The 25,890-nt window shown below is 53.2% G+C and overlaps 1 protein-coding gene and 1 long non-coding RNA gene across 2 annotated transcripts; one reads left to right on the top strand and one right to left on the bottom strand.

The window, feature by feature from the left end:
* Positions 1–213: 213 nt before the first annotated feature.
* Positions 214–11,565, top strand: LOC110482498 (Fc receptor-like protein 5). Its single transcript, XM_085593556.1, has 7 exons — positions 214–408; positions 2,965–3,003; positions 3,754–4,062; positions 5,250–5,549; positions 6,986–7,297; positions 9,536–9,637; positions 10,483–11,565. Exons 1-7 carry the CDS (start codon positions 378–380, stop codon positions 10,560–10,562), a joined length of 1,173 nt encoding a protein of 390 aa, XP_085449682.1. The 5' UTR covers positions 214–377; the 3' UTR covers positions 10,563–11,565.
* Positions 11,566–15,040: 3,475 nt separating this feature from the next.
* Positions 15,041–16,207, bottom strand: LOC144247883 (uncharacterized). Its single transcript, XR_013341356.2, has 2 exons — positions 15,540–16,207; positions 15,041–15,361 (listed from the first exon to the last, which is right to left on the bottom strand). It is a non-coding gene; the product is annotated as an uncharacterized LOC144247883 (long non-coding RNA).
* Between the last annotated feature and the right edge of the window lie 9,683 nt (positions 16,208–25,890).

Here is a 25,890-nt window from a genome sequence, read left to right as displayed (position 1 = left end):
GAGGGGACAGAGAGGGGACAGAGAGGGACAGAGAGGGACAGTGAGGGGACAGAGAGGGGACAGAGAGGGGACAGAGAGGGGACACTGAGGGGACAGAGAGGGGACACTGAGGGGACAGTGAGGGGACAGAGAGGGGACACTGAGGGGACAGTGAGGGACAGAGAGGGGACAGGAAGGACAGGGAGGGACAGAGAGGGGACAGGAAGGACAGGGAGGGACAGTGAGGGGACAGTGAGGGGACAGAGAGGGACAGAGAGGGGACAGGAAGGACAGGGAGGGGACAGAGAGGGACAGAGAGGGGACACTGAGGGGACAGAGAGGGGACACTGAGGGGACAAAGAGGGGACACTGAGGGACACTCGGGGACACTCGGGGCAATGGCGCTGCCGAGCTTCGTCCCGCTGCTGGGTGAGCTTCCCCTGTGCCCATCCCTGTGCCCATCCTGTTCCCATTCCCTGTGCCCATTCCCATTCCCTGTTCCCATTCCCTGTGCCCATCCTGTGCCCATCCTGTGCCCATCCCTGTGCCCATCCCTGTGCCCATTCCCTGTGCCCATCCCATTCCCTGTGCCCATCCCTGTGCCCATTCCCTGTGCCCATCCCATTCCCTGTGCCCATCCCTGTGCCCATCCCTGTGCCCATTCCCTGTGCCCATTCCCATTCCCTGTGCCCATTCCCTGTGCCCATTCCCTGTGCCCATTCCTGTGCCCATCCCCATTCCCTGTGCCCATCCCTGTGCCCATCCCTGTGCCCATTCCCATTCCCTGTTCCCATTCCCTGTGCCCATCCTGTGCCCATTCCTGTGCCCATCCCCATTCCCTGTGCCCATCCCTGTGCCCATCCCTGTGCCCATTCCCATTCCCTGTTCCCATTCCCTGTGCCCATCCCTGTGCCCATTCCCTGTGCCCATCCCTGTGCCCATTCCTGTGCCCATCCCCATCCCTGTGCCCATCCCTGTGCCCATCCCATTCCTGTGCCCATCCCTGTGCCCATTCCCTGTGCCCATCCCCATCCCTGTGCCCATCCCTGTGCCCATCCCTGTGCCCATCCCCATTCCCTGTGCCCATCCCTGTGCCCATCCCTGTGCCCATCCCCATTCCCTGTGCCCATCCCTGTGCCCATCCCTGTGCCCATTCCCATTCCCTGTGCCCATCCCTGTGCCCATCCCTGTGCCCATTCCCATTCCCTGTGCCCATTCCCTGTGCCCATTCCCATTCCCTGTGCCCATCCCTGTGCCCATCCCTGTGCCCATCCCCATTCCCTGTGCCCATTCCCTGTGCCCATTCCCATTCCCTGTGCCCATCCCTGTGCCCATCCCTGTGCCCATTCCCATTCCCTGTGCCCATCCCTGTGCCCATTCCCATTCCCTGTGCCCATTCCCTGTGCCCATCCCCATTCCCTGTGCCCATCCCTGTGCCCATCCCCATTCCCTGTGCCCATCCCTGTGCCCATCCCTGTGCCCATTCCCATTCCCTGTGCCCATCCCTGTGCCCATCCTGTGCCAATCCCTGTGCCCATCCCCTCCTCTTCCTCCTCTCCCATTTTCCCATTTTTCCCCATTTTTGCCCCATTTTCCCTCCCCGTTATCCCAACTCTTCCTCCTCCTCTTCCTCCTCTCCCATTTTTCCCAATTTTCCCTTTTTTTCCCTCATTTTCGTGCCCATTTTCCCTCCTGCCCTTCCTCCTCCTCCTCCTCCTCCTCCTCTCCCTTTTTGCCCAATTTCCCATTTTTTTCTCCCTTTTTGCCCGTTTTTTTTGCTTTTTTGCCCAATTTCCAATTTTTTCACCTTTTTGCCCAATTTGCCCATTTTTTCTCCCTTTTTGCCCATTTTTTTCACCTTTTTGCCCATTTTTTTCACCCTTTTGCCCAATTTCCCATTTTTTTCACCTTTTTGCCCATTTTTTCCCATTTTTTTCTCCCTTTTTGCCCATTTTTTTCACCCTTTTTGCCCAATTTCCCATTTTTTTCTCCCTTTTTGCCCATTTTTTTCACCTTTTTGCCCCATTTCCCATTTTTTTCACCTTTTTGCCCAATTTCCCATTTTTTTCACCCATTTCCCGCCCTCCCTCTCCCATTTTCCCCGTTCCCCCCAATTTCCACCCCCCAATTAAAAATTCCCAATTCCTCCTTTTCCTTTTCTCTCCTGATTTTTCGTTTCATTTTTTGTTTCAAAATGAATTTTATTTTTATTTTCCTTTCCCTTTTTTATTTTATTTCATTTCCCCTTAATTATTAATTAATAAATCATTTTTATTTCCCTTTATTTTCCCGATTTTTCTTTTCCTTTTTTTTATTTTTTTTTCCTTTTTTTTCCCGATTTTTCTTTTCCTTTTTTTTTATTTTTTATTTTTTCCTTTAAAAAAAAATTATAATTATTTTCCTTTTTCTTTTCAAATTATCTTACTTTTAATTTCTTTCAATTTTCCTCTTATTCTTTAAACTTCCCCCCATTATTAATTAAAAAATAAGCTTTAATTTCCTTTATTGCCCCAATATTTCCTTTTCATTTTTATTTAAATATTTTTCCTTTTAATTTTTATTTCCTTTTAAAAATGACAGTTTCATTTAAAAAATATTTTTATTGAAATGATTTCTTTTTAGCTTTCTTTCAATTTTCCTGTCCTTTCATTTCTCTCCGATTATTAATTAAGAATTAATTTTGAATTTCCTTTCTATTTTCCCTTTTAATTTTATTTTTTCCTTTGATTTTTAATTTAATTCTAAAAAATGGTATTTTTATTCTTAAATTATTTTTATTCTAAATTTCCCTTTTCCCCCCTAATTATTAATTAATAAATATTTTTGTGATTTCTTTTCTATCCCATTTTTTCCTTTCCCTTTTTTCCCATTTTTCCCATTTTTCCCCCAATTTTTCCCATTTTTCCCCCGATTTTCCCTTTTTCTTCCATTTTTTTGGGTTTTTTCCCAATTTTTCTTTAATTTTCCCATTTTTCCTTTATCCAGCGTCTCTCCCGATCCTTTTCCCGCCGGCGGCGCCTTCAGGTAACAAAAATTCCCAAAAAATCCAAATTTGGGGCAAAACTGGGACCTCTTCCCCATCATCTCCATCTTCTCCACCTGCTCCATTCCCACCTCCAAAAAATTGAATTTTGGGGCCAATTTTGGGCCATTTTTAGGATTTTTTGACCCAATCTGAGCCCAACCAAACCAGGATCATGGAGGAACCTGTTCCGACCAAAAAAAATTGGAATTTTGGGGGAAAATGAGAGGTTCTTCTCCATCTTCTCCATCTTCTCCATCTTCTCCACCTTCTCCACCCTCTCCACCTTCTCCATATTTTCTCCATGATCTCCATCTTCTCCACCTTCTCCACCTTCTCCACCCTCTCCACCTTCTCCACCATCTCCACCCTCTCCACCTTCTCCACCATCTCCACCTTCTCCATCTTTTCTCCATGATCTCCATCTTCTCCACCTTCTCCACCTTCTCCACCGTCTCCACCTTCTCCATCTTCACCTTCTCCACCTTCTCCACCATCTCCACCCTCTCCACCTTCTCCATCTTCTGCACCTTCTCCAACTTCTTCTCCTTCTCCACCTTCTCCACCTTCTCCATCATCTCCACCTTCTCAACCTTCTCCATCTTCTCCACCTTCTCCATCTTCTCCACCTTCTCCAACTTCTTCTCCTTCTCCACCTTCTCAACCTTCTCCACCTTCTCCACCTTCTCCACCCCTCCTCCAAAACCGGGAATTTTGGGTCATTTTTCCCTTTTTCCCCCGTTTCCCCCCAGAGCTCCCTCTCCCCGCCCCCACCATCTCGGTGACGCCGCCCAAGGCTCGGTTCCTCATCGGCGACGCCGTCTCCATCTCCTGCACCGCGCCGGCGCCGCCGCGCTCCGACCGCGTCGTGGGCTTCCGCTTCACCGCCACGTCCGGCTGGGTCACCGACGTCCGCACGTCCCGCGCCCGCTTCGTCCACACCTTCAACGTGACCGACCCGCGCGACGGCGGCTTCCACGCCTGCTCCTACAGCGTCCTGCGGAATGGCCACCACCAGGTCCACTCGCCGGCCAGCCGCGCCGTGCTCATCGACGTCCAAGGTCCGCGCCGCAGCTCCGGGCGGCGGTTCGGGGCCTGTACCCCAAAATTCATCCCCCTTGAGGTCCAACCTTGACCTTTCCACCCAATTGGCCATTTTTACCCCAAAATTCTCCCCCATTTTGGTCCATCCTTGACCTTTCCACCCAATTGGCCATTTTTATCCCAAAATTTGTCCCCCTTGAGGTCCAACCTTGACCTTTCCACCCAATTGGCCATTTTTACCCCAAAATTCGTCCCCATTTTGGTCCAACCTTGACCTTTCCACCCAATTGGCCATTTTTATCCCAAAATTCGTCCCCCTTGAGGTCCAACCTTGACTTTTCCACCCAATTGGACATTTTTACCCCAAAATTCACCCCCATTGAGGTCCAACCTTGACTCTTCCACCCAATTTTCCATTTTTACCCCCAAATTCGTCCCCATTTTGGTCCAACCTTGACTCTTCCACCCAACTGGGTGATTTTACCCCAAAATTTGTCCCCATTGAGGTCCAACCTTGACTTTTCCACCAAATTTGGTGTTTTTACCCCAAAATTCGTCCCCATTTTGGTCCAACCTTGACTTTTCCAAACAATTTGATGTTTTTACCCCAAAATTCATCCCCCTTGAGGTCCAACCTTGACCTTTCCACCCAGTTTGGTGTTTTTACCCCAAAATTCGTCCCCATTTTGGTCCAGGCCTTGACCTTTCCACCCAACTGGGTGATTTTACCCCAAAATTCGTCCCCCTTGAGGTCCAACCTTGACCTTTCCACCCAACTGGGTGATTTTACCCCAAAATGCATCCCCATTGAGGTCCAACCTTGACCTTTCCACCCAATTGGCCATTTTTACCCCAAAATTTGTCCCCATTGAGGTCCAACCTTGACTTTTCCAACCAATTTGATGTTTTTACCCCAAAATTCGTCCCCATTGAGGTCCATCCTTGACTTTTCCACCCAGTTTGGTGCTTTTATCCCAAAGTCCATCCCCATTGAGGTCCAACCTTGACCTTTCCGCCCACTTTGCCGATTTTATCCCAAATTTCTCCCACTGAGGCCCAGCGTTGACTTCTGCCCCCAGCAGGAGCGTTTTTATCCCAAAATTGGAGCGAAATGTTGGGTTTTGGCCCAAACGGGGCCGTTTTTCTCCCAAAACCCATCTCCACCGAGGTCCGCCTTTGACTTTGGGTCTTCTCCTCCCACCAGATCGTCCAGCCCAACCCGACCTGACGGTGGCGCCCTCCAGCGTCACCGTGGAAGGGCAGCCCCTGGTCTTCTTCTGCGCGGCCCCGCCCGGCGCCGCCGAGCGCAGATTTGGGTTCTTCCAGGAGGAGCTGGAGGTCACGGATGGGATCTGGGAAGGTTCCGGAGCCGGCGGCGCCCGGCTGCGGGTGGAGAAGAGCGACCGGAACCGGACCGGGAACTTCAGCTGCCGCTACGAGGAGATGACCGAGGGCCGCTGGATCGCCTCCTACCGCAGCGACGCCGTCCTGGTCATCGTCAAAGGTGATTTTGGGGGAAATCCAGCGGTTTCTGGGCATGGAGCCACCTCAGGGTTGGGTTTGGGGAAGGTTGAGGAGATGGCAAAGGGGGAGTGACAGGGTTGGTTGGGTTCGGTTGGGCCATGGTGGGATGTGGTTGAGGTGGGTTTGGTCATGGTTGGGTGTGGTTGGGTCATGGTTGGGTTGGGTTGGGTTGATTTGGTTTGGTTGGGTTTGACTGGGTCATCGTTAGGTCATTGTTGGGTCATCATTGGGCTTGGTTGGGCCATGGTTGTGTTTGGTTGGGTTTCATTTGGTTTGGTTGGGTTTGACTGGGGCATCATTAGGTCATCGTTGGGTGTGGTTGGGTCATGTTTGGGTTTGGTTGGGCCAAGGTTGGGTTTGGTTGGGCCATGGTTGGATTAGGTTGGGTCATGGTTGGGTTTGGTGGGGTCATGGTTGGGTTTGGTGGGGTCATGGTTGGGTTTGGTTTGGGCCATGGTTGGGTTAGGTTGGGTCATGGTTGGGTTTGGTGGGGTCATGGTTGGGTTGGGTTTGGCTGGGTCATGGTTGGATGTGGTTGAGTTGGTTGAGTTTAGTTGTGTTTGGTTGGGTCATGGTTGGGTCATTGTTAGGTCATTGTTGGGTCATGGTTGGGTCATGGTTGGTGTTTGGTTGGATTTAGGTGGGTTTGGTCGGGAAATGGTTGGGTTTGGTTTGGTTGGGTCATGATTGGGATATGATTGGGCCATGGTTGGGTTTGGCTGAGTTTAGCTGGGTCATGGTTGGGTCATGGTTGGGTCATGGTTGGGTTTGGTTGAGTTTAGTTGGGTTTGGTTGAGTTTAGTTGGGTTTGGTTGGGCCATGGTTGGGTCATGGTTGGGTTTGGTTGAGTTTAGTTGGGTTTGGTTGGGTCATGGTTGGGTTTGGTTGAGTTTAGTTGGGTTTGGTTGGGTCATGGTTGGGCCATGGTTGGGCCATGGTTGGGTCATAGTTGGGTTTGGTTGGGTCATGGTTGGGTTTGGTTGAGTTTAGTTGGGTTTGGTTGGGCCATGGTTGGGTCATGGTTGGATTTGGTTGAGTTTAGTTGGGTTTGGTTGGGCCATGGTTGGGTTTGGTTGAGTTTAGTTGGGTTTGGTTGGGTCATGATTGAGTCATCGTTGGGTTTAGTTGGGTCATGGCTGGCTTTGGTTGAGTTTAGTTGGGTTTGGTTAGGTCATGGTTGGGTCATGGTTGGGCCATGGTTGGGTTCGGTTGAGTTTAGTTGGGTTTGGTTGGGTCATGGTTGGGTTTGGTTGAGTTTAGTTGGGTTTGGTTGGGTCATGGTTGGGTCATGGTTGGGTTTGGTTGAGTTTAGTTGGGTTTGCTTGGGTCATGGTTGGGTTTGGTTGAGTTTAGTTGGGTTTGCTTGGGCCATGGTTGGGTCATGGTTGGGTTTGGCTGGAAAATCGCCGCTCCCAGGTCCGTGCCCGGCCCCTCTGCTCTCGGTGGAGCCGCCCTCGGGCGTGGTGGCCGCGGGCCAGCGCCTGCGCCTGACCTGCGCCGCGCCCCGGCGCCGCTTCCGCCGCCGCTTCCGCTTCTTCCGCGACGGCGCTGAGCTGGCGCCAAGCGCCGATGACGTCATCGGTGACGTCACCGAGGAGGGGGCGGAGCTGCTCTTCCTGCGGATCTCCCCGGAAATGTCCGGGAATTTCAGCTGCCGGCTGGAGGAGGAGGTGGGCGGGGCCTGGCTGGAGGCCCCGCCCAGCCGGGGCGTGGCCGTGGTGGTCTGGGGTAGGTGGGGGATTTTGGGGCGAAAAGCGGTGCATTTGGGAAAACGGGGTCGGGAGGTGGGCGGGAGGGCAGGCGCCATCTTGGCATTCATTGGGTGGCCATGCCCACACAAGTGGCCACACCCACCCGTCTAACCACACCCAGACAATGGCCACGCCCAACCATTGACCACACCAGTTGGCCACGCCCATCGTGATGGCCACACCCACTCAAATAATCATCACCCAAAATGGCCACGCCCATCAAGATGGCCACACCCACTCCAATGACCACACCCACTAATTGACCACGCCCATCAAAATGACCACACTCACTCAAATGGTCACCTCCCAAGATGGCCACGCCCATCCAAATGGCCACACCCAATCCAATGGCCATCTTCTGCCAAATGGCCACGCCCACCCCATTGACCACACCCTGGTTGACCATGCCCATTAATATGGCCACACCCATGCAAATGACCACATCCCAAATGGCCACGCCCATCTAAATGACCACACCCACACCCCAAAATGACCACACCTACGAATTGACCACGCCTATTAAAATGGCCACACCCACTCAAATGGTCATCTCCCAAAATGGCCACACCCACCTATTGACCACACCCCGATTGACCATGCTCATTAATATGGCCACACCTATGCAAATGACCACATCCCAAATGGCCACGCCCATCTAAATGGTCACGCCCACCCAATTGACCACACCCAAAATGACCACACACACGAATTGACCACGCCCAACAAAATGTCCACACCCTCCCATTGACCACACCGTGGTTGACCACGCCCAACAAGATGGCCACACCCATGCAAATGACCACATCCCGAATGGCCACGCCCATTCAAATGGGCACACCCCTCACATTGACCACGCCCATCCCATTGGCCACACCCCCAGACTGACCACACCCTCATCAGTGACCACGCCCACCCAAATGACCACACCCACAATGGCCACACCCTTCCCACTGACCAAATGGACACACCCTTCTCATTGAACATGTGCACTGACCCCCTGGCCACGCCCATTGACCAGTGACCACACCCACTGACCACTGAACACACCCACTGACCACTGACCACACCCACTGACCACACCCACTGACCCCTGACCACACCCACTGACCACTGACCACTGACCACACCCACTGACCACTGACCACTGAACACACCCACTGACCACTGAACACACCCACACATCATTGACAACACCCACTGACCCCTGACCACACCCACTGACCACTGACCACACCCACTTACCCCTGACCACACCCACTGCCCACACCCACTGACCACACCCATTGACCCCTGACCACACACACTGACCACATCCACTGACCACTGACCACACCCACTTACCCCTGACCACACCCACTGACCACACCCACTGACCACACCCATTGACCCCTGACCACACACACTGACCAAACCCACTGACCACACCCACTGACCACTGACCACACCCACTGACCACACCCACTGACCACACCCACTGACCACTGACCACACCCACTGACCCCTGACCACACCCACTGACCACTGACCACACCCACTGACCACTGACCACACCCACTGACCACAGGGTTGGTTTTTTGGGGTGGTTTTGGGGTTTTTTGGGTATTTTCTGACTCAAGGGTTTTTTTGGGGGTGGTTTGGGGTTTTTTGGGTATTTTCTGACCCAGGATGTTTTTTGGGGTGCTTTTGGGGTTTTTGGGGTATTCACTGACCCAGGGATTTGTTTTAGGGTGGTTTTGGGGTTTTTGGGTATTTTCTGAACCAGGGGGATTTTTTTGGGTGGTTTTGGGGTTTTTGGGAATTCTCGGACCCAGGTTTTTTTGTGGGTGGTTTTGGGTTTTTTTGGGGTATTTCCTGACCCAGGGTTTTTTTGGGTGGTTTTGGGGCTTTTGGGGTATTTCCGGACCCAGGTTTTTTTTTGGGTGGTTTTGGGGCTTTTGGGTTATTCACTGTCCCAGGGTGTGGTTTTTGGGCACTTTTGGGTTTTTTTAGGTATTTGCTGACCCTGGAGGATTTATGGGGTGCTTTTGGGAGTTTTGGGGTATTCACTGACTCTGGGGCTTTTGTTTTGGGCTGGTTTTGGGGTGTTTTGGGTATTTGCTGTTTTTTGGGGTTTTGGGGGTATTCACTTACCCTGGGTTGTTTTGGGATGATTTTTGTGGTTTTTGGGATATTTGGTGACCCAGAATTTTTTTTTGATGCGGGGTCTTGCCCCCAGCTCCGTTTGACTTCCTCCCATTGGTCATCGGTGGCGTCGTGGGCGTGGCCTTGCTGCTCCTGGGGCTCCTATTGGCTGCTTGGCTGTGCCGGAAGAGGAGGGGTCAGTGGGGGGAAGGGCGGAGTTGGACCCCAAATTGTCCCTAAATCGCACAAATTCCCCATTTTGACCACAAATTTCCCATTTTAGTCCAAAACTTAACATTCTTTTCTCCAAAATTACCCATTTTCTGCTCCAATTTCCCCCTTTTGCTCCAAAAATTGGCCATTTTGCACCAAATTTCCCATTTTTACTCCCATTTTGTTCTTTCTCTGCCAGAACTGCCAAGTTGCACCCCCAATTCCCCAAAATTTCCCCAAATTTCTCACCAAAAAACCCTATTGCCCTAAAATGACCCTTTGCACCCCAAAATTGGGCTCTACTCACCCCAAATTTTTTCATTTTTTGACTAAAATGTCCAGATTTTTGCCCAACTTTGCCCTTCTGCCCTCAAATTGCTTGTTTTAATACCAAAATTCCTACATTTTCCCTCCAAATTACCCTTTTTCCTCCCAAACTGAACCCTCCCACTCCCACGCTCCCAATTTTCAGCCCAAAATCACCCCAAAATTGCCTTTTTTTCCCGTCAAATCCCCAAGTTTTGCTACAAATTCTGTTTTGAACCCAAAACTTTGATTTTTGCCACCAAAAATCCTCATTTTACCGCAAAAACTTCTATTTTATCCTAAAAATCAACAGTTTAATTCCAAATTTCCCTTTTCCCCCCAAAATCGTCCCTTTTTGTCTCCAAACCACCTAAAAAAATCCCCAATTCAGCTCCAAAATCTCCTTTTTTCTCCCCAAAACTTCTCAGTTAGCTCCTAATCCATTTTCCCGCCCCCAAAACACTCTTTCCCCCCCCAAATGGAACTTTTTGCCCAAAATGTTGGATTTTCGCCCCGATCCAGGAGGCTCTCGCTGGCGGGGGATGAGGCCCGGCGACGACACTGGCACCTTCCCCATGGGGGACTACGAGGTGGCCGCCTGAGCTGGCCACGCCCCCAAGATGGCCGACAACTCACAGACCACGCCCCCAAATAATACTGAGACCACGCCCCCAAGATGGCCGACAACTCGCAGACCACGCCCCCAAATCATGCTGAGACCACGCCCCCAAGATGGCCGACAACTCGCAGACCACGCCCCCAAATCATGCTGAGACCACGCCCACAAGATGGGCGACAACTCTCAGGCCACGCCCCCAAATCATGCTGAGACCACGCCCCCAAGATGGCCGACAACTCGCAGACCACGCCCCAAATCATGCTGAGACCACGCCCACAAGATGGCCGACAACTCGCAGACCACGCCCCCAAATGATGCTGAGACCACGCCCCCAAGATGGCCGACAACTCTCAGGCCACGCCCCCAAATCATGCTGTGGCCACGCCTCAAAGATGGCCGACAACTCCCAGGCCACGCCCCCAAATAATGCTGAGACCACGCCCCCAAGATGGCCGACAATTCACAAGCCACACCCCCAAAATCATGCTGTGGCCACGCCCCCAAGATGGCTGACAACTCGCAGACCACGCCCCCAAATGATGCTGAGACCACGCCCTCAAGATGGCCGACAACTCTCAGGCCACGCCCCCAAATCATGCGGAGACCACGCCCCCAAGATGGCCGACAACTCGCAAGCCACACCCCCAAGTTACTGTGACCATGTCCCCAAGATGGCCGCCAAGTTCCAGGCCACGCCCCCAAAATGGCGCCGAGGCCACGCCCCCAAAATGGCTGACATAATAAAGGCCATGCCCCAAGATGGCGGCCGAGCTCCCACCCACAAGATGGCGGCAGTGGGCGGGGCCAGGCCAAGGCAGCCAATGAGGATTGGTGGAGTCGATGGGGCTGTGTCCTGATTGGTCAATTTGGAGCTGGGGGGGTGTTCATGCAAATGAGATGGTAATGAGGGGTGTGGGAGAATATCTGAAAGTGGTTTTGGGAGGTTTGGGGGAAATTAAAGTGTTCTTATGCAAATGAGATGTAAATCACGAGTGTGGGAGAGTCCTTGCAGGTGTTCTGGAAGTTTAGTGCTCATTAAGTTTTTATTATGCAAATAAGGTGCTAATGAGGGCCCAAGAACAGCTTCTTGAGGGTCCCGTGGGGACTCAGGGGCTGTTAATATATGTTTATGCAAATTAGATGCAAATTAGAGGCACATGGGGGATGCCCGGGGGGGGGGTGGTGGGAAAATTTAGGGGAAATTAATGGTTTATTATGCAAATGAGAAGCTAATTAGGGGCAAAGGACAGTTACTCAATAAGTCCTGGAGATGTTTGCTGGTATTTATGCAAATGAGATTCAAATTAGGGCTGCCGGCAGTGTCTGGGGGGGCTTCAGGGAAGTTTGGGAGGAAATGGATGGGTTCTTATGCAAATGAGATGCTTATAGGGGGCTGCAGGGGTCCTGGGGAGATTTGGGGGGTGTTTATGCAAATGAGGCCTGTGAGAGAGTTCTCCGTGGGGCTTGAGAACACTAAGGGTTTCTTATGCAAATGAGACGCTAATGAGGAGCACAGAGCAGTTACTTGATGGGTTCTGGCGGTACTGGGGGTATATTTTGCAAATGAGATGCAAATGAGGGCTGTTTGTCCCCTTCACCCAGCAGGACACAACCACGTGTGGATGCTGTGGCTCCATCCTGGAGCTCCCAAATTTGGAGTCCCTCTTTGGGGAGCAAAGGGAACACTTTGCTGTGAGGATGTCCTTGATCCTGGGATGGGAATCCCCAGCCCTGTGCTGAAACCAGCCCCGAGTAAATAACAACACGTCCTGATGCTCTTCCCAGGGTGGAACAATGCTGGGAGATTTCCTCTTGGCTTCCCAGGCTATGAACTAATCAAACTGTTTTCCGCTCAGGCTGATGTTTCCAAATTTCAACTGCCCTGCAGAAGCTGTCCTAGGACGTGCTGAGATGGGCACGCTGTGTTTTGTAGTTTTTTTTTTTTTAAGGGAATACTGTAATCCTACAAAGCTAATTTTGGTGCGGTAGCTGCCCTGTGGGGAGCTCAGGATGGGTTTAAAGATGTGGCACTTGGGGAAGTGGTTTAGTGGCAGATTTGGCAGTGCTGGACTCCATCATAGAGGGCTTTTTCAGCCTAAACTCAGGTTCTGTGGGAGCTGTGCTGCGGTGAGGATCTGGAGTGGTTTGGAGAGGATGTTCCTGCTGTCCCTGCTGAGGCAGGAGTTTTGCTGCTTGGAGGGGAGAGTTTGCAGCCCTGCTGTCTTTAATAAAATTGATTTCTGCTTATCCCACCTGTCTGCTTTAAGGGGGTGTGTGAGGGGACTGACCGGGATGGGTTTGGTCTCTGAAAATCAGGTCATAAGAGGGGACAGCACCGAGCTGAGCCCACAGGAGCTGCAGAGCATCACCTGGTGTGGCAGTGGATGCTCCGGTGAGGCTCAGCTGATGCCTCAGCCAGGATGGGTCCCAAACCACTCTGGAGTCAGCATTTATACGTGATGTGTTTGGTGCTCTTTTGGTAATTCCTGGGTTTGGGAATTTGGCTTCTTCCCAGCATGGTTAAAGGCACCTTCTGCTGCCCTGAGGTGATGGGGAGGAAAGAGCTGAGCCCAACCACAGAGGGGACAAACACCCCTGGGATGCCTGAGCCCTGCTGTGGCTCTGGGGGAGCAGTTCAGTGTCTCCAGGCCAAATTCCAGAGGAATAATGTAGGAATCCATCTTTGCCACCCAGCTGTGATGTGCTCAGACACGGGCTAGGGATGCACTGAGGAACTTCAGAGGCTGCTTTTGATGATAAATGCACATTTTGCCTGGGTGGCGGGACTGGCTAACCAGCTGTCTGCCTCACTAGAGAGCTCATTTTGTTATTAATCAGGTGAAATGCCAGGGGTTGTGTGAGAACCCCGGGCTTGGTCTGAGGTCTCATGTGGTGGTAAAGTCTCTCCTCCAACCCATGCTTCCGAAGAAAAACTCCACAGCCTCTTGTTGTTCGGTCTCAAGGCAGTTTATTGCAAGTTATCTAAAAGATTTTCTTCTCGGGCTGCAGCTGTTTGGTCAGCGGCCCAGGCAGAGACACACACACACCCCGACATCCTCTCTGTCTGCTATCTTCTTCTTCTCTCCCCCCACCCAGGGCTGCTGCTATCTTTTAGATGATATATTACGTATTACATGTTTACAGTTTTTCCCCAATAGCTACTACCTATATTACAAAGTGCTTTTCTACTCTAAACCCATCCATAAGTGCCAGCATCACCAAGAACATGGAGGCAAGGAAGAAGAAGGAGGAAGAACAGGATCAGCCCACTTTCCTCCATCTTAGAACTTCTGACCCCCATGTACAAAGTGAAAACCCCCCTGTACAGGTGCTAAAACCCTCCCCTGTACAATACCAAAAAATTTTTCCCTCTATTTTGTAACTACTTTTACTATACTATCTAACCCTTTGTTCCACCTCTGAAGTGGGTAACTCATTCCATGGCTCAAACTCAAAATCACAGTTGTTTCCAGCTGCCTGCCAGGGTCTAAAATGCTTCTGACCAAGGCCTGGAACCTCTAAAAATGTCTGAGAGGCATTTTGAGTTCCAACATGGCTGGGCCTTCCTTAAGGCCCTGACAGAGATAAGATCTTTGACCTTTTTTCTTGTTCCCCTTTTTTCTGTAATGTATTTTCAATAATTTGTTGTGTGTTTTTCTAGAGGAAGCGTTCCAGGTGGGGCCCAATCTGGATCAGGAAGTGCTTGGGAGCAGCTGCGGCGTGGATGGGCCGTGCCCTTGGAGAAGGCTGAGGACATCGTTTGGGAGCAGCTTTTCTTCCAGCGGGGAATGGCGTGAGGTGGGTCCTGTCTGCTGGGGCTGGTGGGATCAGAGCTTTGGGGAGATGGCAGCGAGCACAGGAGCGTCCTGCTCTGGGCAGCTGCTGAGGGCTGGAGGTGCCGTGGCTGGCTGCAGGCTGGGCACATGTCCTGCCCTCCTGCTCTGCTCCCAAAGGCAGCAGTGATGGGCAGCTCTGGGCACAGCTCTGGCACGGCCAGCATGGCCTGGGCACCGCGGGTGGCTGGGACAAGGGGACAGGAGCCTTCAGCTGACGGGGCTTTCCGGTTTCTCTCCTTGCAGCCTGGCCAACCTGCCCGGCAGCAGCGCCGCAGCCCCACAGGAGCTCCAGAGGAGCCCCACCAAGAGGCACCGGGGAGTCCTCAGCAATCCAGCCAGCAACACACGGGCAGGAGGACACGGATGGCACTTCCTGCCTGGGACAGGGCTTGTGGCCATCTCCAGGCACCGCTCTCACAGAGATCCCCACAGCTCCAGCCCCTGCCCATCTGCTCTGTGGGCAGCACAAAGGCTTCGGCAGAACCACCAAAGGCCAAGGGGCTTCTGGCCATTTTCCCTGCAACCCTGCAAGCCTGAGCAGCTTGCTGAGCCCAGGAACCCTTTTCTCCCTCTTCCCCTAGGCCCTGCAGAGCCTGGGCAGCAAAAGAAAGATCCTGGGAGTCTGTCTATTGCAACACATCCTATATTTATACGCTAAAGAAAAACAAAAAGAAGGAAAGAACAATCTTGAGGAAATGAAACATTCCTGCTGGCTCGGGTGGCCCTAGCAGACAGAGCCCCTGGGATCAGCTCTCTGCAGAGCTCCAGCAGCACAGCCAGCCGAGCCCCGACAGACGAGGCCGTCTCCTCCATGCCCTGCGGAGCCGATCATGCAGGCTGCCGAAGATGGAAGAAGGAGCTCTCTCTGCTTCCTGGAGGACGTACAGTGTTTGAATTGCCAGGCTTCCGACGGGGATGCTGATGTCATTTGCCATGCCTTCAAGGGCTGAAAGAGAGAGGAACAGAGCCAGGGTCAGTTCCCGCATCTGGGACCCGAGTAGACCCCCGTGCCAGGGCCATCCCAGCCGGCTCTGGCCATGGCCAGCAGGGAGCAGGGACCAGGCGGATCAGCCCGAAGGTGCTCGCCACAAACCCCCCGCTGGCAGCCTGTTGCCCTCACTCACCCTCAGAGATGAGCTGGAGCTCTTCCTTCCTCCCCCGGAGGTGCCGCCCGGCCGTCCCTGGGAACACAGAGCCTGTCAGCCCAGCGGCACAGCTCCTGCCAGCGGCGCTGCCAGCCCTGGGGCCACACGGCCTCCTGGCCCGGCAGGGCTCAGCCCGGGCCCTCGCCGCTCGCTGCCGCCCCAGGGCACGGCTGCCAGAGGCGCCGGGCCCGGGTGGCGCTGCCGGGGCAGCAGGCGGGGCTGGGGCCGAGCTGCGGCGGGGCGGGGAGGGAGCCCGGGCTCGCGGCTCACCCAGGAACCTGACGGCCGCCTCTCGCAGGGGCTCCTGTGGGCTCTGCAGGTAGGGCAGGGCCCGGCGCAGGTGCTCGGCCGCGCTGCTGCTGTCCTCTGCCAGCTGCAGAGAGCGGCAGCAGGGAAGGGTTGGCGCGGGCTCAGCCCCTGGGCCGGGCGCTCCCCGCGCCAGCCCCGGCCTCCCCTGCCCGCACAGCCCTGAGGCGCGGCCAGCAGCCGCCGGCGCCGGGCTCTGCAGGGGCAGAGGGCCGGCTGCTGCCCGGGGAGCCGCGGGGCCGCCCCGCAGCCCCGCCGGGCCGCGGCTCCATCGGCACCCGGCTGGGCCCGCAGGAGCCTGGAGCAGAGCCCGCGGGCCTCGGGCTGCAGCAGCGGGCAGGGGCACAGCTGCCAGCCCGCACACCGAGCACTGCGCTCAGGGGCTGCTCCGGGCTGGGGCTGCGGCTTCCCGGCCCTCCTTACCAGCCACTCCGCCAACTTCCACAGCTTCTTTCTCTTCGCCAGTTTTTCAAGATCCCTCCTCTCCAAGAGCTCGGCCGCACGAAGGAGCGTTTCCTGAGAAGCCTGGAGAGCAGCAGAGACACGGAGATGGCCCCAGAGCCCAGGGCACAAGAGCTGTGTCCCTGTGCCAAGGCCTGGAGGAGGCTGCAGCCCGCCAGGCGCCAGGGCAGGAGGCAGCCCAGCCCCCTGCCAGGGGAACAGCAGCAGCCCACGAGTCCTCACCTCTGCCACTCGCTGGTTCTCATCATGGCAGTGGAAGAAGAGTGGCAGCAGGCTCTGGCGCACATGTGTCTTCATAGCCTCTTTTTCATTTTCCTCTGGAAAAGTCACCAATGTTCGGAAGAGCAGTATGGAGAGCAGCTGCACCTGTCTATTGTCCTGTAAGAAGGGAAGAAAAAAAGACCTCAGCATCGGCTGCATGGGGCTCAGCTTGGTGCAGGCCTGCAAAGCCACAGGGCACAAAGTATCTGGGCAGCCGCCAGTGTCCGTGGCTGGGGGCAGTGAGCCTTACGTGGTCAAGGAATGGCAGGAGCGCCTCAACCAGCTGCAGTGGGATGGGGCTGGGTATCAGCATGTCCTTGTCCAAGATGATAAAGTTGAGGAGCATGACTGTCATTCTAACTATCTCTTCATCCGCATCCCACAGGAGCTCCACAAGACTTTCAGTCAGGCTCCACATTTTTTCTCTCTGTGAGGAACACAAGTTTGTGAAATGCCATCCTGCTGCCGCAGGGCCTAGAGACCAAAGGGCTGTTCCGAAGCACTTGGGCAGCTGAAGTGGGAGGCAGGAGAGCTGGGAGCGGCTGGCCCAGCACCCAAAGCCCAGCCAAGCCCAAGCGACTGCATTCCCGAGCGCAGCCTCTGCCCCTGTCCCCTTCTCACCATCGAGGGATCGTTGATGAGCTCGAGAAGGGCCCTGAGCGCCAGGTGACGCCTCTCCTTGCACTCGCTTCTCAGGTGCCTTGACAAGATTTGCAGGACTCTGTTAGCACGGCGTTTACTCAAGTCCAGGCACTCGAGAACCTGAAAGGCACAGGGCAGTGACAGGGGACCGGCCAGCAGGAGCCCAGAACCGCACAAGGCTTGGCCCAGGCAGCAGCACAGGGCGCGGGCTCCATCCCAGGCAGCTGTGGCTACGAGAGGGCAGAGAGCTGGGAGGCAGCTGAGCGAGGCAGCGCTGGCCATCAGGCTCACCTCCACAAGGAACGCCAGGGAGGGCAGCTCCCAGCGTGGCTCCTGTGTGCTGAGCAGCCGGAGCAGGTAGCGAGCGATCCGAGAGCACAAGGGGATGGAGACACAGGACATCTCCCTGCCAGGAGACAAAGTAACCAAGACTGTGGGCCAGGGGGACAAACCTCTCCCAGGAGTGACTCACAGAGGTCTGGTCTTTCCCCAGCATCCTGCAAGGGCCCCTGGGCTATTTGGGAGGCGGCTCCTTGTGGGCACCCTCCTCTCCCAGCCTTTTCCAGTCTGCTTGGCTGTCCCTCGGTGACAAGGCCTTCTGGCCCATGACCACGGGGACTGTGTGGGGCACCCTAGGCACAGAGCACAAATGTCAGAGGCAGCAGGGTGAAGGGGGTCTCACTTGGCCAGCAGACCCACACCATAATGGTGGGTGTCAGCACACAGCAGCGTGTCCCAGCCACACTTGCGTTCCATTGCCACCACCACATCCTCATACTGCATTTGGCAGAGCAGGGACTTCAGGGTCTGCACTGCAAACCTGTGTGCAGAGCAAAGGCCAGGTCACGCTGGGAGCACTGGCTCCTGCCCAGGGATATGGCAAGGACAGGAGAACTGGGATGGAGCACCTGTTGGGACTGGTGGCAAGGCCGTATTGCTGCTGACATCCCTTCCAGAAGGTATCAACCTCCTCTGGATTATCCAGAGTGCTGAAGAGCACTTGGAAGAGCAGATGGACAAATAGGCGGGGGAAATACGCGGTCACAATATGTGGGACACAGGGCTCCTGGAGGATCTTCCACATCACCACAGTTGCCTGCAAAGGACAAAGCCCCTCGTGACAGCGCTCAGTGCCGAGGTGTCCGTGAGACAGGGCCCAAGCACGGGAGGGAGAGGCCCGGAGAGATGCAGGGGCAGCACCAGGCCTGGTGGCCCTAAAGCTGCCCCGAGGCCAGGTTTCAGCCCAGCGCCTGAGGCAGGGAGATGCAGTGGGGGAGGGAGGATGGAGAGGTGGCCTTGGGGCCAGCAAAGGCCAGTTGCAGAAACTCACAGCCAGGACAAAGACACCCGTTTTGTCCCCATCAGAGGTGCATGTGCTGTACTCTGGCCAGCTCCCCAGCACATCGAGGAGTATCAGCTGCACCGGCTCCACAGTCCTGGACGAGCACATGATGCTCTTCCACATGGTCAAAGCAGCTCTGTGGGGTCAGAGCTCTGTCTCAGGGGGGGTCTAGGACACAGCATTGTGGCCTGGGCAGCAGTGGGGACCTGAGCTGGCTGCCAGCGCTGCCTCTGCCCACTGCCCCTCACCAGCAGCACTCAGGCAGCCCAGCCCTGTGGGGACAGGCCCTGAGGGGCAGTGAGGGAGCATGGCAGCAGGCGTGGGGGCTGATGTGCCAGGGCTGGCAGAGGGAGCAGCCAGAGGGCCCTGGGACTCTCTGTTGGTCAGACACCTGGCACAGGCTGTGCAGGCTGATGGGCTGGGGAGCCCTGAGCCCTCTGGGCAGGTGGGCACCGTACCTGTCACAGGATGGGGCCACACGCAGGAGCGTCATTACTACGTCAGCGGGCTGTTCTTTGGTGAGATCCAGCAGGGTCCTGTCCAGCCTGTGCTCAGCAAACTGATTGGCCATGAGCCACTGGTGGATGTACCTCACCATGGCAGGCACCTGAAGAAGGCACGGGGAGACTTGGAAAGCTGCCAGAGGGAGGAATATGCCCAGCTTCCCCAGAGAAGTGCTTCCCTTGCCACCACACTGCCATGGCCTCAAAGGCTTCCAGTGACCAGCAGGCATTGCTTGGGTGGCCAAGTAATTCCTGGGAGGCTCAAACCCTGGCCACAGGCTGCTTACTTGCTTTGCATTGGAAAACCCTTCCTCTACCAGCATATCCAGCAGGGCAGCACAGGTCTTAGTTTTGAAGATGTGTGAATATGCTCTGAGCCCTGTGCCCATGGTAGTCTCTTCCTTCCGAATCCTCTTGATGAATTTGCAAACCAGCTGTAGAAGAAGGGCAGGAAGGCAGGGATGTTCCATGGAATTCTCCAAGCGTGGTACTCGGCTGAGCGGTGCCAGCAGGCCCAGCCCAGGTGGGGATGGCTGCAGGTACCTGCGCTGTTCTGCGGAAGCGACCCCGGGCGGGGTCCTGCTCTTGTGTCTGGTCCAGGGCTGCATCTGGCAAAGAGTGAGCGCAGCCAGGGCTGAGGGGCTACGGGAGAGGCCGGAGAACACAGCCCAGCCCTGCGCTGCCCAGGCAGGGACAGCCCCGGGATGCCCCAGGTGGATGGAGCACGGCCACTGCGGGGTGTCTGCCCGGGCCCCTCTTCTGTCCTGTCCATGGGCATGGCCCCAGGGGATGGGATAGGATGGGATGGGATGGGATGGGATGGGATGGGATGGGATGGGATGGGATGGGATGGGATGGGATGGGATGGGATGGGATGGGATGGGATGGGATGGGATGCGATGGGATGCGATGGGATGGGATGGGATGGGATGGGATGGGATGGGATGGGATGGGATGGGATGGGATGCGATGGGATGCGATGCGATGGGATGGGATGGGATGGGATGTGATGGGATGGGATGTGGCCAAGCTGGCTGCAGCCCAGCAGCCCAGCTCTGCCACTCACCCTCCTGCAGCTGCTTGAATGGCACCACCTCTTCAGTCTCGTGCGCTGGGGCAGCTCCAGGGCCTTCTTCCTCTTCCTCCACCCAGGCCAGCTTGGGCACTCTTGGGGGTCTCTGCTCCATGTCAGTGGCTGGATTTGTGGCTACTTGCAGGACAGATGCCTCGGAAAAGCTCCGAGTCAGCAAGTCCTGCTTTCGTGCCTGGAGGGCACCTTCAAGAGAGAAACCTCAGGAAGGCTACAGGACAGCAAGTCCTGCACTCTGGTCTCGAGGGCTCCTGCCACAAGGACAGGAGTCTCCTATCAATAATGGTGCTCTGGCCTCGAGGGCACTGGCGGCAGGGATGGGAGATGCCTCCGAGGCACCAAGTCCCACGCTCTGCCCTGGAGGGCACCTGCAGAAGAGAAGCCTCGGGAAGGCCACAGGTCAGCAAGTCCTGTGATCTGGCCTCGAGGTCAGCTGCAGGAATAACACCTCGGAAAAGCTCTTGGTCAGACACGAATGAGTGCGCTGTGCGGGGGCTCCTCACAGCACTGCTCTGTCCCGTCCTGTCCTCTCAAGTGCACGGAGCACTGTGGCATGGTCCTGTCACCACCAGCTCCTATGTCACCATGTGTCACAAAGGGCCCTTTGACACGCTGTTCCATGCCATGGTGACCATGCTGCAGCATGTCACAAAGGGCCCTTGGAAACATTGCACCCTGCCCTGGGGCCACCCCCTGCCCACCCAAAGTGGCCCAGGTTGGAAGGAATCCCTCACCCCAAGTGTCCAAGACAGCCTGACAGGATCTTTAGGAATGGCTCAGACCATCAGCAAACGCTGCCCTGCTCTGCGGGCTCAGGGCAGCAGAAGGAGCCCCCAGGGCTGCCGACGCAGCTGTGCTGGGAAGGGCACGGGTCCTTCCATGGGAGCTGCCACATCCTCCTTGGGACCCATCCTGGCCCATGGCCACCCTAAACCCACGGGTGTGGGACACACAAGGAACTGTGGGCCAGGGCAGGAATGCTGCTCTGAGCCCTGGGGCCCGGGGAGCGCTGGCACCAGCAGGTGAGGCAGAGTCCCTGCCCAGGCAGACCTGCCAGCCCCCGAGCCCTGGCAGGGCTGGTGCCATCTCCTGCCCCAGAGACCTGTGCCCCTGGGGGCTTCTGTGCCAGAGGGAGCCAAACCCACGGGCACTGGGGGCTGTGCTCCTTCCTGCAGGGGCTGTTGGCAGGAACACCTGGAGCAACTGCTGGCAACACTTGGTCTCTGTCAGAAGCTCTTACTCCATGCTGAAATTATTTTCTCATTGAAGGTATTGCCTTCAGCACAAAAACACCTTAGCAGCAAAGGCACAGAAGAATCTGGCAAGTAAGAATCCTCAGTTCAGGAAAGCTTTACTTCCCATTGCTCAACTCAAGTCGTTCCGAAACATTGCAAACTTCCCAAATTAATTGGGATAGCCTGAGGACATGAAGATTTGGAATTTTGCTTCCCATCTCAAAGCAGCAACTCATTTGCCTTAACCTCATCCATTGAGGGTCACTTTCCAGAACATAACACTACACAAAAAAGGGCAAAACCAAGTGCCATTCTTTGGTTTGCAAGTGGTTTTCTATGAAGGGATGATAATATCCTAATTATCTTAAGGAATAAAAGCTCGCAAGAAATGAAAGTCCACTCAGTGTTACAAAAGTAGCCCAAATAAATGAATAAGGAAGGAAAAAGGGCTAATCCTCACCCTGTAGAGATATCTAATTGTCCAGTAAAGTGCAGCTCTCCCCTCTTGTTCCTTGCAGGAGGATCAGGACCATGAAGAGGAAAAATCACCAATATTCTTTCTGCCCTCTGTAACCAAAGTTGTGCCAAACTACAGATGCTGCCTTCAAACTGACTCAAATTCCAACCTAGACCTCTCACCTTCCAGACAACTCCTTCTCCAACACTCCACTACCACCAGCCCCTCCAAACTCCCACAACAGAAGCCCTCAACACCCTTCCAGAGGCCCCAGCTGTCCCCGTCCCGCTGCAGAGCTTTCCCTCCCTCCAGCAGACGCCCTGGTTCCCTGCACGTGCCGTGGGATGGCACTCAGGAGGATCTGCTCCAAGGCCTTCCCCTGGAGCAAGCTCAGGCTGCCAGGCCTATGGATGCTGGATCATCCTTCCCACCGAGCCTTCCCGTGCACAGCTGTTCCATCTGCACCTTTGGGCTCAGCTCAGACTTCTCCACCTAACCAGGAGTGTTGCAGCGCGCTGTGCGGGCGTGCTGGGCAGCTGCGGCAGGGGCGCGACCGTCCCCCTGCGAGCTCTGCAATTCCCAGTTATCCGCAGGTCTGGTGCAGGGACAGACAGTGATGACACGGGTCTTGGTGTAGAACAAGATGGATTTATTCCTGGGCTCCCGACAAAACTGGGGTGGGGGTAGGGGTGAACAGAATTTTTTATGCAGCAGCTCAGCAGGAGGGGTGTAGGAAGGTGAAGCAATGAGGATGTGGTAAGGGAGGAATATAAGGTGGGACAAATAGCTTATGAGCCTATCAGGGAAAATGGGGGGGGAATAATACAAAGTAATGAATGGGGTGTCGAGGGCATCAAGACAGACACAGAACTCTCTGGAGAAAGGGGTAAGGATAGGGAGGATTGACAACTTGGAAGGGAGGAGGTTAGGGAAGGGCTTGGGAAAATTGGCAACTGGGAAAGGGAGTGGATTAGGGAGGGGAATGGGGGCAAACATGGATTCAAAGCGAAACACACCACAATATCTCCCTGTTTCTTTTTACAAAAGAGAGGAGAGTTCTGGGGTTCAAAACAAATTAATCTATTATATAACATATCATCTACATAATCTATCATATAACAGATTTTAGCATATGACAAATTATCACAGCAACAGAAAATAATTCAATACTTATCAGGAAAAAATGAACTACTCATGACCATAACACATGGGGTAAGGATCTTCTTCACATAAGAATCTTAATATAAAATGTACAAAGTTATTATATACGGAATCAGGGTCGGGAGTAGGAATTGCAGCGGAATGATCTTGAAGTAAGACTGGGCTTGAAGCATGAATCACCGAGGAATCTGGAGGATCTGGCTTTCTGGGGTTCCAAAGTGATTTTGGAAGTCACTCCTCCTGTAGGATGTGATCAGCAAATGGAGATGTGGTCTTGCTCATTTTATTTTATGCAACCATGGGTATTAACTGGACACAGTGAATCCTATCTCTATAATATATAATTTAACAAGCAGATTATTTTAAAGTATCAAGAATATAATGAACAATTTCTTTAGTCAAGAAATTTAGTTGGAAATTTGGGAAAGTGGTTAAACAAAAATCCACAAAGATCATGAAGTTTAAATAAGGTCTAAAGGCAAATTAATGAACTCTTTTTCCAAAGTGTACTGTGAAAACTTTAAAACAATATTGAAATGAAAAGGAACACTTGGTACGGTATAATTAAGGAAATGGATGGGGAACTTGGGCAGTCACTCTTGAATAATTTTGTTCTTATATTCATTCAATTTTTTTTTTTTTATTTTTATTCAGATTATAGTAGTTGTTTTTTTTTTTTTTTTAACTTTGGACCGTTTTTTCCTATGTGATCTTTCTTTTTGCAGGTGAAACAAATTTTTGACTTTGATGGGCAAACACTTGCCTCATGTTTTTTTTTCTATACTTAAAACATGTTTTAAATCGTTCTTTTTGGTTCTTTTTTCATTTATCTCAACTGTGGAAGCTTGTAGGCTAATGATCTTGAACGGTTTCCACAAAGGCTTTGAAGGGTCAGGGGCTTTGGGGAGATTCTTCCAAAAATTAAATACCAATTGAATTCATAATTGATTCAGTTCATAAGAAGAAATATTATTACTTTGGCAACTGCCACAAGTGTTATGGGCTATCGGTAAGGGGAAGGACCTGGGCACTGCCGTCCTAGGGAGAGACAAAATGGAGGATTCCAGGTGTGGGTTTCAGCTCCACCTTCCTCCGAAGGAGGTCCCTCCATAAAAGAGGGTGATCTCCCAAGAAGGAGGGTCCCCTGACGGGAGGCCCCATAGGCGATCCTTCCCCCAGAGGAGGAGCCGGAATAAGGAATGGGGATGGTCCAACCCCACCTTCCAACAAAGGGGACTGGCCTCCGACACACAATTCCTGTAGGGGCCTCTGCGGAAGGGGTGGGGCTGGCAGGAAACTTGGGGCCGGAGAAGAAGGGTCAAGGCAGGAAAGTGGGTTCCAAGCTGCGTGGCCAGCGTCACCTTGGAAAGGAGTGCCGGGTGCACTGCAGTTCCCTCGAGAGCTCTGAACAGTGTCTGGCGGGGCGCTTGGGGTGCTGTGGCCAACACCATCCCCAAGGGAGGATAGGGTAGGGCTTTGGGAAGTCCAAGGGACAGAGGGTACAGGGAGCTTCACAGAAGCCACAGGGGAACTTACAGGGGAGGAGCCCGACGCAGCTAGATTTCAACGAGGTGCATGGATGTCAGGGGCTTCTTGCATAGTATTAGATTCTCCCCTATTCCTATAAAGGTGCCGTAGTTTGATGGAAAATTTCTGCCCTATTCTTGTCTTTTCTACTCTCTCAGCCCTCATGGGATACCCCAGCCTTTGGGGGAGAGCCCAGCTTTGGGTAAGAGAGAGACTAGAAAAGCACGCTCCTGATAAGTGGAGGGTACCCTCAGGGGATGCCCCTGTTGGAGGGTGCCGCGGGAGACAAGACTCATGCTATCATGATCATCAAGTCTCAGTTTATTGATGGATTACACAGTTTATATATACTCATTAATTAGCTCATACATATTGCAAAAGCCAAGCTTATGATTGGTTGCTATGTGACTTGTACTATTATCTTAAAACTATCCTTGTGATTGCTACTTGCCTGTCCAGCTGGCCTTGGAGTTAGAACAGCTTAGCACTTCTTTGTTTCTCTCTATCTACTTCTACATACCAAGCAGTTTCAATATCCTGCTTTCTGCACACCATCTACTCTTCAGGGTCATGCGAACTTTGCAGCAGTCACGTAGCCCTCCCTACTTGGATTAATTTTACAGTATCATGTCCCCTGCTGTACAACCATTCTTCTGCCAAGCTCTCTTCATCTCTCCCGTTTTCTTTTTATACAAGAAGGTGTGCATTCAGCATTTTCTGTAAAAGCTGTTGTATCAGGCCTTGTAAGCAAGTAAACACACAGGGCAAAACAAGCAAAAGTATTATAATTATGCTTAGAACTATTATGCCGTATTTGATAATGTCTCTTAACCATGGCCCTATCCCCAATCCTTTTAGCTATCTTTTTAAACCTAATCTATCCTCTACCTTTAACTGTTGAGTTAGCTCGGTCAATTTTCGTATTTGTTTGTGGATGGATGTAGAGTGATCAGATAAGTTCATACAGCACATTCCTTCAAATTCTTGACAACCATGACCTTGGGCTAGAAGAAGTAAATTCGTGGCAGTTGCTCTGTTTTGCAGAACTGCATGACAGATACTACCTATATTTGTGGCAAGCTCACTTAACATTTTAGATGGAATACTAATTTACTTTTTTGTCCAGTAGGCTAGGATTTTCAATTGTGTGAGAGCTTGCACTGAAGCAACTCGTGGAGTGAAAAATGAGGTTATATTACAGAAGTGCACCCCACTTCATATTTTTTATGTTTTTGATTGTTCTGTATAACATGAAAGGAACAAACTTAATTCTAAATACAATCTATATTTATGATAAACTTAATGTTATGCCTTTGATTATCTAATTGATTGTTCCTCTTTTTC

Source organism: Lonchura striata, chromosome 16, assembly GCF_050655825.1.
Source record: "Lonchura striata isolate lonStrDom1 chromosome 16, ASM5065582v1, whole genome shotgun sequence".
Taxonomy (NCBI): Eukaryota; Metazoa; Chordata; class Aves; order Passeriformes; family Estrildidae; genus Lonchura; species Lonchura striata.
This window is presented reverse-complemented; position numbering and strand designations above follow the sequence as displayed.